General features: G+C 34.2%; 1 protein-coding gene across 1 annotated transcript; it reads left to right on the forward strand.

The window, feature by feature from the left end:
• Nucleotides 1-95: 95 nt before the first annotated feature.
• Nucleotides 96-14948, forward strand: rt (Protein O-mannosyltransferase rt). Its single transcript, XM_085956051.1, has 9 exons — nt 96-539; nt 2186-2349; nt 3553-3854; nt 4499-4673; nt 5999-6316; nt 7772-8054; nt 12911-13178; nt 13315-13532; nt 14329-14948. Exons 1-9 carry the CDS (start codon nt 432-434, stop codon nt 14815-14817), a joined length of 2325 nt encoding a protein of 774 aa, XP_085812177.1. The 5' UTR covers nt 96-431; the 3' UTR covers nt 14818-14948.

The following is a 14948-nucleotide window of genomic DNA, read 5'->3' on the forward strand; positions in this document are numbered from 1 at the left end:
TCTACATAACCAATGAAATAATGTCATTGGAGATAGAGATAACATACAAATATAATTATAACTTGAGCACTGAAATAATGTACGTCACAAAGATTGTCTATGGATGTAGTTTCGTTTTGACGTTTGACGTGTATTCAAATTTCTATGTAAAATAACAATAGTACCACAGGTTTTTTTTTATAAATATCGTGACCTAAATAATATTTTTCCATTCCCAGTTGAATGAAAGAATAATATGATAGCATCCATGGTCAACTTGACATTGAATATCTGACACACATTATCAAATTGGTGGTTAAAAATGATAGTTGAAAGTTACTAAAGTCCCGTTACTTTCACCTGTAAAAATGTTTTGGAATTTTAGATTTTTTATGTATTGTTAAACGAATTCCCGATTTTACTTTAGCTGTAACCTAGTGTTCTTATAAAATATGGAGGGGGATACGAGAAAAGTAAGTAAAAATAAAAAATCTCCGTCCAATGATGATTCTGCAGATGTCAAACATGCTGATGATTTCCTTAAAGGAGACAACGAAATGGTGGGTATTGCCTTCACAACTACATTATTTTACAATATAGAAAAAAAACCAAATGACATATGATATATCTGTATGCAACAGAATGAAGTATAGACATCTATTAGTATTCTGGATGTAAATGTATCGATCCGAGCAAGAATATCAAAGAGATACTTAAGTATCCCATCGTCCGATTATATGTAACCGTCTTCTGTGAATATTATTAAATCATGGCAGACATGGTGTACAGCAGAACCTCAATTATCCGGACTAGACCGGATAACGATAAATTTGGATGGTCGGAATAATATTACCTAATTTAATCATTTTACTTTCAAAATAACCCTTTTCTATATAATCAGTATTTGAAAAATTCAGCTATTTCATAATGTATATTTGAAAACATGCATTTTTCTAATAATAGAATAAAACTGGTGATTGTCCCTCAGGGATCGAATTCAGCACCATTGCTGTTTACGAGTTTTATATATGATATAGCAATGGTCATTGAAAATATTCACTGATGACTTAAAACTCTTCATGGATGTTGTCATTTCGTTTTGCGTACTTACTGAATCTTTTCAGTAAGTTTACTGTATTAAAAGTTATTTATAATTACATTATAAATATTACGTTCGAAGCCGGTTTGAGAGTGGGTCTATTGTTTTGGCCCCGAATCGATATGACCTTACGGTAAAGTGGTTTCAAAAGGTTTTTATGACACTCCTTTACTCGAGGCTGTATGGATACTATTATTAGCTTTATTTGGCTGACTTTCTCTTACGTATGCTTACATACTGTAGTCTGAATGCTAGAAGGTATCTATATTTGGCCAAGTATTTTGTCCGACTTATATGCGGTGTAAATGAGAACTCTGCCAATCATGATAGTATTGACCTGTCCCCCTAATAACTATCCTAGAATCGGAAGCATCAGTTATTTGTTCACCCAAGGTGCAAAACTAACCATCCATTGTTAATGCCAGTAGGGAGAGCAATAACTGTGTTCAACCAAATTGTGTGAGGATGAGTTTAGGTAGACGTTGTATTATAATTTTTTTAAATATGGTTACTTATTCGGTGTATTTTAATGTATGTACTTTTTTTTTTTACTCTTGTAACCACGTCGACGGTTAAATATTGTTAACACTATGTTATGTTGTGAACACATTAAATTTGTAATTCATCATGTTCGCCATATTATTATGATAAATAAGTAAATTTGAATCTTGTACAAAACGGATAATAGAGAACCTGCATACTCGAGGATTTACTGTTTTGGCACACCTACAAAGCAGTATGATAATATGATCTTTGTTTCTCTCTCTTCGGTTCTTAAATTGAAATACAGCACAGTTAACAATATAAATTGTCCATTAAAAAAATAGCAATGGACACTTTTGTTATATTTAGCACAAAACATACAGTTTAAACAACTCACACTTTGTATTATTTGCTTCATCATCACTTACAAAAAGCTGTACATCATTTGAGTGCCTTTATGCCCCTGTACCTAACATAAACATTCAAATATATTCGGTCGTACATTAATGCTTACTGTAGAGATAATCGCAAACCTATTGATTTCTCACTCCCATTTTTGCTTAGATTACTTAGATTGATGTAGAACTATTTTCACTTTATTCTTATAGTAACGTTTTGTTTCAGAGTGACAAGATTCCAACTATGGCTAAAGAAAAATCGTTTCAATCAGATGCAATATCCAAGAAGATGTTCCATGTTAATTTCGAAGTGGATTTAATGGCACTACTACTATTTTTAATTGGATTATGTACACGTTTCTATAAACTGCAAGAACCGAAAAATATTGTGTATGTGTATTATTAAGTATATGGCATATTTTAAAGTATACATCCGTGTATGGCGTGAATATGTTGATAAGTCTAAAAACATAAATTCTCAGGGCAGCCATTTCTACGCTTGGCTTTCTGTGGTAAATCAGATTATATGTTTTTGGATGTTTTTAAATTTTAGTAAAATGTTTGTAAATTCTCAACAAACTAAAATTTAAAAACATTCCTGATTTACCACAGAAAGCCAAACATACAAATAGCTGCCCTGAAAATTGATGTTTTTAGACTTATCAACATATTCACGCCACGCGATATAATGCTAAACAACACCTTTACAGTTTATCGCTTGTTAATTAAACTATACCGTCAGCTCTGGGGGAGGTCGTCAGGCCCGCCGCGTATTTTTCTGCGGCCCGCGAGCAACATTATATTTTTGAAAAAGATTCACGTTTTTATCTTTTAACGCCTTTCTCAACTACAAAATTAACACCTGAATTTAAAAAAATGTTAAATGACGTAAAACAGTTCCATTCCTCTCATTAGATTGTTTTTTTTTGTTATTAAATAGTGTACATATAAAAATGGTATTTTACTTGCGGCCGCTTATTTTGAATTCCTGAATTTTGACCCTTCATCTGAAAAGTTTGCCTCCCCCTGCCTTAATACAAGATAATCACAAGTTGGGTTGAACAACAGTGCGGCAACAGTAAAATGGTATTGTAGAAGGCAATATAACATAATCTGAATAATAATTTCTAGTACGATTATCAGGGTTAACAATTATCAATCATCACTAAGAGAAAGATGTTAAAAAAACATTATGTTAAAAATTGTTCTTCATTAGTGTTCATGTAGGTCCAGTTTGTCAATGACACAATAAACAAAAACACTATGTCACAATGCATGGTAGTGAAGTTTGGTGTGATAAACTTATTGTTACTGTTTATTATTTACACTCTGATGCTGTCTGTTACCACAGCCGAAACCAGGAGATTTAATAATGTTTGGTCCCATTATTTAGTAATATTTATTTTCACTGGATGGCCGTTTAGCCATGGCTCGATTGGGATGAGTGGGTCACAAAATATTTTGACATAACGTAAGATACATTACAAATGTACAAAAGTAATATTAAAAACCTTCACAGCAAGCCTTATAATTAACGTTAAATTATTAACATGATAGTTACAATCCTGTTTTCTAATATTTGCTTTTTTACAGTTTTGACGAACTTCATTACGGAAGGTACATATCGTTGTACATGAAAGGAATATTCTTTTTCGATTCCCACCCGCCGCTGGGTAAGCAGCTATTGTCTGCTGCCGCACATTTTGCTGGATATTCAGGGAATTTCACTTTCGACAAAATTGGAAGTCCTTATAATGATAGTGTGCCGATTTTTGCTCTTCGGACGGTGCCTGCTCTGTGTGGTAGTTTGCTAGTTCCACTTGCGTATAAGATAATGCTGGAGCTGAAGACATCGGAGTGGACTGCCACGCTTGCAGCCATATTAATAATATGTGGTAAGCATTTTGCTTAAGTAATAATATGTACATAATATAAGTTATTTTTTATGTTTCTTACTAGAGAGTTTGACTCAACTTACAAGAGATTGCCTTATGGAATTTTAATATTAAAAGATAGTATGGATGTTTTATGTTGTATGAATGAATCCGCAACGCGAAATATATTCCAGCTAAATTCAACAATAGTCCATTAGTATACGTTTCAGCTTCACTCTCATATATTAAAGCTCCATCTAATAGAGTAGTATAAGGTTTTCTTCACGTCTTTGATTCTTACACCAGACGATTAATTATATTTTTTATCTCATTAATGATTAGAGCAGGTTCCAAGCATATTCCAAAATATAAATAATCAACACGTATGACACCTTGTAAACAAGCAATGACGTGTACATATTTTGTTTGCCTTTTACCGCTGTCAGAATCATTTTAATTTTGACATATCGTATGCCTTACAGACCAGCGCATTGGATTAGATTCTGACATTTTTGATGAAGCTCTCATGATTACTGAATATATCGGTATGTCTCAAAGAAGCGACCTCATGCAAAACCCAGGACTTCAGCTAGCTATTGATGATAATAAAACAGTCACAAAAAAATTAAGAAACTAAAAAATATTTTTTTTTGTTATTTTCTCAGATAATGCACTATTAACACAATCCAGATTCATGTTGATGGAGTCCATATTACTTACATTTGGCCTTTTTGGATTACTCTGCCTGCTAAAGTTCAAATTTAGCTATGGATATTCGAGAGGTAATCTATGGTGGCTTTGGCTAGTTTTCGGATGCATATCTCTCACGTGTTCTCTAAGGTTTGTTACTACCAAATATAATCAATTAAATCAATATGATTTTAAATACATAGTTTAAAAATAGTACATAATACTATTGACTGAGTATACTTGATGGAATTTGAATTTACATTCTAATTGATTTGTGTACAGTGTTTCCCAACCTTATTTGTGCCATGCCCAGTGGCGACCGGTGAGGTATTTTACTGGGAGTTAATTTTTTTTTTAAAGTATGTACTTACCTATAATATTATTGTTCATTTGTATGAGAAATCCATTATCCTGTTTTTCGTTTCTTTCGTTCTTTTTAGTTTTTGAAATACATTGTTGTTTTAATTTTAGGTTAGGTACAGGTCTACCGCCATTTTTAATATGAAGACGTTCTTCAAAAGTATTAGAATGTTTTTTTTTGTATTCAATATCAAACGGTGCCATTTTAAAACAAAAACTAATGTACACAATAACTAAACATATGATATTGAAAAATAAATTAATTATCACGCACACATACATTAATATTTGATAGCTAGCAGACGAGACTAATTAATATATGCAGAAACCATTTTTATTCCTGTGCGCATTTGTCGCGAAAAGAGTGAAGCTCGTTTTACACGGTACAATAGTTGCCAACACGGGATATTCTCAATATTGTGTAATACGGGCTGTCTTGTTTCGACGCCAAGGATTAATGACATAATATGAATCCGAATTTGATGGTTTGAGAAGTGCTCCCAGAAAGCAAATTCACCTATAGAAAGATAAAGCCAAACACATTTCATGTCCGTAGAAGTAAATATTACCGTTGAAATAAATAAAGTAAATGAAACCATGCCACTATTGCGTGAAAGGAAGATGATAAGCGTAACAAAATACACCCTCTCATTCTGTCATGATTTGGACGTTCTGGAGATGGGCTAAAAGCATGAAACAATTGACAACATAATGAACTCAAATATTGTTGAATTTTGAAAACTTTGTCTTTAAAACCAATATAATGAAGTTCATTCACGTAAGCGCCAATTCAATTAATAATCAATATGTATGTTTAGTATGTTCGAGCGGCTTATAATGTCGTGGGTCCCAGGTTCGAATCCTGGGTCTGGCAAATACACATTGCCAAATACACAAATACGTTTTTCAATTTGTGTTTGGAGTCAGAGTACGGACCTAATAGGTTGAGCAAGTAGATAAGATCCATTTCTCGTAGAAACAAAAATCTGCACTCATACATACATGGTCAAAAGAAAGAAGAAAAAGATGTTTAGTTGCAAAAATAGCATGCTAGATGGTTGAATGGATAATTGAATACATAATAATTTTACTATATTGAACAAATTTGATTTCAGTGTGAAGTACTCTGGTTTCTACTCATGTTGCCTCGGCTTATTTCTGGTCGGACAAGAGTTTTGGAACCTGTTAGGCGATAGAACAATACTTACCAAAACTCTGATCAGCAAATTCCTTCGGATGAGTGTAGCAATCATCATAATACCCATGATTGTCTATCTGACGATATTCGGAATACATTTAAAGTTGTTGACTAAAGCGGGACCTCATGACAGTGTGATGACGAGCGCCTTTCAAGCTTCGTTAGATGGAGGACTGGCAAGCATCACAAAAGGCCAACCGATCCATGTCGCTCATGGATCACAAATTACTCTCAGGTTTGTAATATTTGTACATCTTCTGTAGTTGCTGAAAGCTGTGACTTCTCTTGCTGAAACTGTACCTTGAACAATAATATTTGGTCACTGTTTTGACCCAATGTAGAGTAGGTGTCCCCACAGTCTGTTAATATAACCAGTATTCTGTGGAGGTCCATACACTCTGTTGGCGAAAATAGTAATTTACTTTTATGGAAGTACTTTCTTAATTTTCGAAAGCCTTTGATAGATAAATGTAACAAATTATATTTAGCGTTGTCAATGCTGCAATATTGAGGCTATCCCTGAAGCCTTATGTTGGTGATTCAAATACCGGGTCTTTCATGTAAATATCGTCACCGTTCAGGCAAAAGTCACCAACCCTGAAAATGGCAGTTTTGAGTTGAGTATGTCACCCGAAGCGTAAAATTATGTTCTTTAAGATGCAAAACTCACCACGGTACATTAGTTAGTAAAATTTTGCTTAAATCCGAATTATTTGTTTTTCACTAAATGACTTTCGATAAAATCTTAACAAGCAAAAGTCATTATAGGTGAATAGACATTATTGACTATATAAAAAAAAATCCTTCGTTATAAATATACAAGCAAAAGTCACTATACTATGGATGGTGAGTTTTACTGATCCTTCTTTTGGCTAACATTGTTCAGATTATTAACAAGCAAAAGTCACCAAACCATAATTGAGCTACCTTGCCTCCTTCAAAACCTTCCAGATGTTTTAATTAGCATCAAAAAGTAAAATTACCTTAAAGAAATTATTAAGAATACATGAGAAAATAATTTAATGTAGATAAAACCTTAATAACATTAAAATCTGATTTTTCCTGCATTTTCAAACTTTAAAATTGCGATATCTCAAAACTATGTTTTTAGGGTTGGTGACTTTTGCCTGAACGGTGACGATATGTTGTATTATTAATCGACAATCCAAGAAATGTGTCAATAAATTATGTGATAATAATGGTAACCTTTTGATGCTGTATTATTTTTTGCTTACTTCGGTAAAATTATTTTGAATTGCTTGTATTTGCATATAAAAGTTCAATTGAGGCGGCAATTTTCACATCCACATTATCGTCAAAATCTATTAAAAAATACATACATGTTCTATTTGTAATTTTACACAATATGTGATAATCTATCAGGTGATCTATAACTTCCAAAAGCGTTCAAAAAATATGTTTGTAAACTTAATGACATGCAGACACTGATTAATTAAAATGAGATAAATTAATGCCGATATGTTTAATTTTATTGTATTATATTTATTGTATTATATTTATTGTAATAAGGGTATATCGACTAATAAAAATGGACATTTTTTGTTCTTATTTGAAAATATAATACAAAAGGATAGCGACGGTAAAACCAACCATTTACGGTTGAAACATAAAATATTGTTGACCACAAATACTGAATTGTGAACACATTCATTTATTAAATTATTTGTAGGCATACTCATGGTCGAACTTGTTGGCTCCATTCGCACGCCCACGTCTATCCAATTCGATATGCAGATAAAAGGGGCTCCTCACACCAGCAGCAAGTAACGTGTTATAGTTTTAAAGACGTCAACAATTGGTGGATTGTAAAAAGAGCAGAGAAGAACGATTTACTTGTTGAATATCCCGTGGATGCTATCAAACACGGAGATATTATTCAGTTGGTTCACGGGATCACCAGCAGGGCTTTGAACTCGCATGATGTAGCCGCTCCAATGTCGCCACAGTGTCAGGTAGGTTTTAGTTTTATAAGAAGTGCGAATCATATTTGCGTAGTTGCATTTTAGTCGCCTATGATAAGATTTACCAAATCGTTTATTAACCTGGCACTCGCGGCCTATTGTAGTATGACGAATTCACTCTCCGCGGTGACGGTTTTTGTTTAATTTAACTTCTGTGTTTCATAATAAAAATGGCAATAAAAAATGAGTTTTATGGCTCTTTAGGCGCCTAGACATGTTCAGATTATTTTACAACATTAAAAAACCGTAATAAATCAGTCATAATGTCAAAAATATCCGAAGAAATTAATTCTATACAAAGACTCACCATTTATAAGATTTCCGCCATTTTGTTTTATGTACGAGGGTGGGTCAATAAGTCCTTAGAAAAGCCGACAGGTGGCGCGACTAGTACTGTAAGCGGTTTGTTTTCATGCAGCGGCACTACCGATTCAGTATGCTGCGAAGTTTCAATCAGATTGGTCGGGTTGTTGTGTGTTTCTCGTACATTCAAAAAAAAAATTTGCTTGTGGAAAATGGAAAAATGGAAAATGGAGAAAATTGAGTTTAGAGCTGTTATTAAACATTTTAATATAAAAGGGTTAACAGCAAAGGAAATAAAAAATGAGTTGGATTTAGTTCACGGCATATCTGCTCCTTCACTTGCATCTATTTATAACTGGTTAAATGAATTTAAACGTGGTCGTACATCAACAAAGGATGAACCACGCTCAGGACGTCCTGTAGAGGTGACTACACCAGAAATGATCAATAAAATCCACGATATGGTGTTAAGTGACCGAAGATTAAAGTTGAGTGAGATAATTGAGGTTACAGGGATCTCAAAAGGTAGCGTCATTTCTATTTTACATGACAAATTGGGCATGAAAAATATTTCTGCAAGATGGGTGCCGCGTTTGCTCACAGTCGACAATAAACGCAATAGGGTGGTGGCCTCTAAAGCCCTGTTGTCGCTCATGCAACGCAATCCGGATGAATTTTTTCGTTGCTTTGTGACTGTAGATGAAACATGGATACACCACTATACTCCCGAGACGAAAGAACAGTCAAAGCAGTGGATTGCGAAGGCAAACCATGTCCAAAGAAGGCGAAAACCGTAAAATCAGCTGGTAAGGTTATGGCTACTGTATTTTAGGATGCACGTGAAATTATTTTCGTTGACAATTTGGAAAAAGGAAAAACAATAACAGGGGATTATTATGCATCTTTATTGGACCAGCTAAAAAACAAAATTGAAGAAAAACGGCCTCATTTAAACAGGAAAAAAATCCTCTTTCATCAGGACAATGCCCGTGTTCACACATGTTTACGATCAATGGCTAAAATTGAAGAATTGAAGTTCGAATTGGTCGACCATCCACCGTATTCGCCAGATTTAGCCCCCAGTGACTTTTTCCTTTTCCCAAACTTAAAAAAATGGCTAAGTGGACAACGTTTTTTTTCAAATGAAGAAGACATCGATCGGACAAATGCTTATTTTGAGGACCTTCCGAAAACTTATTTTTCTGACGGTTTAAAAAAAATTGAGAAACGTCTAACCAAGTGTATTGAGCTCCAAGGAGATTATGTTGAGAAATAAAAAAAAAATACAAAAATAAAAACTGTTTTAATGCTTTTTTCTAAGGAATTATTGACCCACCCTCGTATATGGAGCACTGCAAGGCTTGCATTTTGTTATTCGTCACGCTCGTGCTTGACGCGAGTATAGAAACACTTCACAAATGGTAATAAAATCACACATAATGTTTTTTCCCTGAGTAGGGTCGTAAAAATAGCACAATAATTTTAGACTAAACAAACTTTTAGGCAGACACTTAAACAGCTATTAAATATTATTACTGAGTTACATATTTATTTTTACTTTACACATTTAAAATTGTTTTGAAGAGTGGTAGATTTTATAACACGGACTGAGACATAAAGCCACATTGCAAATACAACACATATATCTAGATAGAGATGTTTTTTTTTTATTAATTTTTGAATTTCCGCACACATGACAGCGTCTTCTGGGCTTTGTATTATTTGCCGTGGGCGGAATGTGTTGCGGCAAATGATCTGTTAAAGTTCTAGGCAACAACCTCAATGGATTTTCACTAGTCGATGGTCTGGGTTGTGGAGTTTTCGTGATTTTCACAGCGTACTTAGCAACTAATTGTTTTATCACGACTAACTGAAATTCTCCTAAAGTTTTTTTACTACCAGTAACAGATTTATACATATAGAACGCATTTAATAAATAGAGGTCAATCATGTGAAATGCTACTTTTTTGTACCATTTCACAGATTTCCTCATGCACGACAAGCTGCTGAGCATCATGTCGGCCTTGTCGACAGTCCCCATATTTTTATTATACTCTAAGATGCACTTTGGCTTCATAATGGGTTCTCCGGTTCTAAAATTAGTTTTACCGGTTGGACCGAAGGAGTCATCGTGCATGGTTGTAAGCATGTGGACATCTCTTCTGTCACACCATTTGAGAGCCAACAATGGGCTGTTTGACTTTACCTCTGTCTCCCCCTTTTTCAGCTTTTTGAAGCATGGCATTTCTTTGCGATTCTTACGTACAGTCCCACAAGCATTGGTTTTATTTTCATGGAGGTGTTTGAATAACTGTGGACCGGTGTACCAGTTATCGCACCACAACGAATGCCCTTTGCCCAGATACTCGGTCAGCAGCGTTGTCACAACAGCTCCGGAAATTCCAAAGTTTTGGCTATCCACTATGTCTGTCCCGTCACCACAATAAATAATAAAATCTAAAATATAACCCGTCATAACGTCACACAGCACGAACATTTTGATACCGAAACGATGACGCTTCGATGGAATGAATTGTTTAAAAATAAGTCTCCCTTTAAAAACAATAATGCTCTCATCGATACAGAGATTTTGATGCGGAATCATCGTGTCTTTGAAAATTTTGCGTGTATGCTCTAAAAGTAACCTAATTTTATTTAGTCTATCTGAGGTAACACTTGTTGGATCGGAAAAATGGAGCATTTGGAGCAATAACTCATATCGGTCTCTAGGCATCGTCTGACCGAAAATGGGTGCACTTAAAAAACAATCCGTACTCCAGTGTTCTTCTAGTGACAAATGTTTGTTTCGTGTCATGAGCATTGACACCGCAAAAAATGCATATAATTCTGATACAGTTGTATCGATCCAATTATGAGAACGTGATTTTGGTCCAAGTTCTAGAGTGTTATACTGGTAGTGGAAAAAAATGTTTGTTTGTTGGACTACCTTCAACATTATATCACGGTTTAAAAAATGTTCAAAAAAAAGACACTCAGGCGAAGTCTCAGTCAAATCGCTGTTTGCTATGCCGGATTGAAAATCATCAAACTCATATACGATCGGAACATGGGGTCCAGATGTCCATGTTCTCAAGTGTTCAATTGGCTCTTCTGATATATCTACATCACTGAGGTCAGATGGTTCCAATTCTTCTTTAGACATTTCGTAATCGGAGTCCAATTCCTCACTTAAACCAGCCATATTGAAGATTGAAAAAAGTTCTCAACCAAACACTCACACGATAACAAAGGTAAAATAGTCCAAAAAAATATAGTCAAAACACTTTATAACAGTTTAATACACATGAATGGTATAGTTAAAAACACATAAACAATAACACAGACAAAATATTATAATAAAATTCACACAATACAATAGATCGCGTAAAATACGTAATATTTTGTACGGAAAAACGACAAGAGCGATTCCTTGCACAGTCCTCTCACAACAGTGATATTACGCATACTGCGCAAACGCAGTAAAGTGGCACGATGTTTCAAACCAAAATTAAATGAGCATAGATTGACGGCCTGTCGAAGGCATGTCAAACATCTTAGTTTTAGTATTGTAACACAATTTATTTGACAATATTACATATATGTCACCGTTGGTAATGAAATAAGGCAAATTATGGTAGAGATTTCAAAATCATGCGTCATGTATATTCTACATAATCGACCGGCGCATTTTTGCGTACAACATTGTCGACAGAAGCGCTGTAGCCCTGTAGTTTTGCGAAATTTCGCGTACTACACTCGTGACAGAAGCGGGCGCCGGGTTAATATAATTTACAATTTACATTATGGTAATGAATATTATTAAGGCTATACTTCAGATGAGGCATGGTCTAAAAAGATCATGACTATGCGACGCGCGGATTATGCCGAACAAAACATAATTTGTCATAAAAATTCAACACGCGTCCATTTAATGTTATATTAGTAGTAATAATAATATATGCATTGACATGTTTTCTTTTTCGAGTACATGCGTAACGTTTTTTAGTCATCTTTACACGATATAAGAATATATTCCTCCGACGCCACCACAAAATAAATTGACGTACTCACACCTCGACTACCGCTCTCCGATTGGCGACGAGTGTGAAATTTCGTCCAACCTATTGTTGAAATTTATTTGCCGTTTCACTTATGTATGCTCTTCAGAATTGATATACCTAAATGATTTTCATGATCTTGACAGAATAGAATTGCACAGTCGGAAACATTTTTTGTGTAAACTTAAATTTATTAGAAAAGTGAACGAAAATATGACTGTATGATGAATTGTACTTGTAAAGTTAAAGTCGAATGTGAATTCAGTGTTTAAATAAAAACATTGTAATCACGTGGGAATTTCCATTTTTTAATACACCTAACACGTAAGAAATCTCACTTGATCTTCTGTCATCCATTCGAAGGTAACCTGAAGTTTCAAGGGTTACAATAAGTACATATTTTTAAACATGCTATTGTCAATCCATAATATTGTCAAGAATGCTTCATGTTTTATATGTTTCTAATGATGATTTTCGCACATTTAGGAAGTTTCCTGCTACATTGATTATAATGTCTCCATGTCTGCGCAAAATTTGTGGAGGGTGGACATAATTAACAGAGAAGATGACAATACATTGTGGAGCACAATTCAATCCATGATTCACATCATTCACGTCGACACAGGATTGGCTTTGAAGTTCAGCGGAAGGCAATTGCCTGATTGGGGATTTAACCAGCATGAAGTTGTTGCTGATAAAGTTATCAACCAAGATGATACTATCTGGAATGTAGAAGAGCATAGATATACAAAGAGTTAGTATATTTTATATTGTGTGTTAATTGCCGATCATGGAAATATTTTTTGGCAAAAAACAAGAATCTCTACAATACATTTCTTTGCAATTAAATCCTATATTATGTACTCAATATAGCACTCTTTAATTTATAGCTGACGATAAAAAAGAAAGAGAGAGACAGCTCGTACACGCTGAAATGATTCCCACGACGCCGACAAGTCTTACATTTTGGGAAAAGTTTGTAGAACTGCAATACAAAATGCTCTTTTCCAGTCAAGAGTATGTCCAGAATCACATGTTTTCTAGTGAGCCTTTGGAGTGGCCTCTCCTGTCCAGAGGCATAGCTTATTGGGTATCGTCTGAAACAAATGTACGTATGCAATTATATTATTTGTTAGTTACTATACTAGTATATTTAATGCCATTTGGTCAAAAAATGTATGTATGTGTATTTGACCAGTGCAAGGACCCAATGGGTCGGGCGAATATCTAACAAAAAGATCAACCCAGTCAACCCAATCAAGTCCATATGCCCCAATTATGATCAAACATGGTAATTTATTGTTTGCTCTACTCTTTTTATTGTATGCGTTTATGCAAATTATTGCCCATGTTATACTTAACTCATTTAGTGCTAACACCGCGACTGGCACGTTTGGAGTATTTGGCCATTAGATATAATTAACGTGTTATTTAAATGTGGTAATTAAAAGGTTAGCAGTGATTGTGTTTTCATAATTTTTATTTTCATACCTACTTTATAACACTACATTATTTAATCAATTATCTCAAAAAGTACATCAACAAGTCCCGTTTATCACAAAACCGATTATTAGGAATCTATCAGTGAATGTTACAGATTGATCCTTCAATAAGAAAAAAAAAATAGTTTTTTGTAATGTTAAAACTTTCTTCCAAGAAAACTAACTGTCTAAACGGTGACCCGATTTTGGGAGCGATAGGGTACCAACAATCTAGTCTATAGCTATGCAATCTGGTAGTTTTTGAGTTACAATGGAACAAACGGGAACGGAAAGACAGTTCAATCTTAAAATACATACTATAGAAATACAGATAGTAATCTTGTTCTTTATTTTGATTCTATTCCTATTGATAATTTTGATGACAGTATGATTAAAAAGTAATTTACATTTGAATGTTTTCAGGCGCAAGTTCATCTTATAGGAAATCTGGTGATATGGTATTCTACATCGGTGGGTTTACTTACCTACTTCGCTTTTCTATCATTCTATTTAATAAGAAGACGCAGGAAGTGCTATGACCTGGCCGAATCCGATTGGAAACAGTTTATATTGATCGGCGAAGTGTGTGTAGCCGGTTTCCTCGTCCATTATGTGCCATATTTCTTCGTGGAGAGGACATTGTTCCTTCACCATTATTTGCCAGCATTTTTATACAAAACACTCTTATTGGCAGCTGTTGTTGAGCATGTTTACGTGTTCTTATCAATTAAGACTGACAAAAAAATTGTAACAATGCTTTATATAGCGTTAGTTTGTGTGTGGCTAGGTTACGTGGTCCAGACTTTTGTACAATTCTCTGTTCTGAATTACGGAATAACCGATTTGAGTGAAAAAGATCTAATCAATTTGAGATGGAAAGACACATGGGACTTTATCCTACACAAAAAATGATTTCACAAAATGTCCATTATAAATAATAAAAAAATCGGGTAATATATTAAAATAAAGTATTATTTTGAGATTTTTTATACCTTGTTAGATTATGTTTACATTCAAGTTTGAAACGTACAGAATAAATAATA

Source organism: Rhyacophila brunnea, unplaced genomic scaffold (assembly GCF_057557595.1).
Source record: "Rhyacophila brunnea isolate RB1 unplaced genomic scaffold, BYU_Rbru_1.0 scaffold_5, whole genome shotgun sequence".
NCBI classification, from domain to species: Eukaryota; Metazoa; Arthropoda; class Insecta; order Trichoptera; family Rhyacophilidae; genus Rhyacophila; species Rhyacophila brunnea.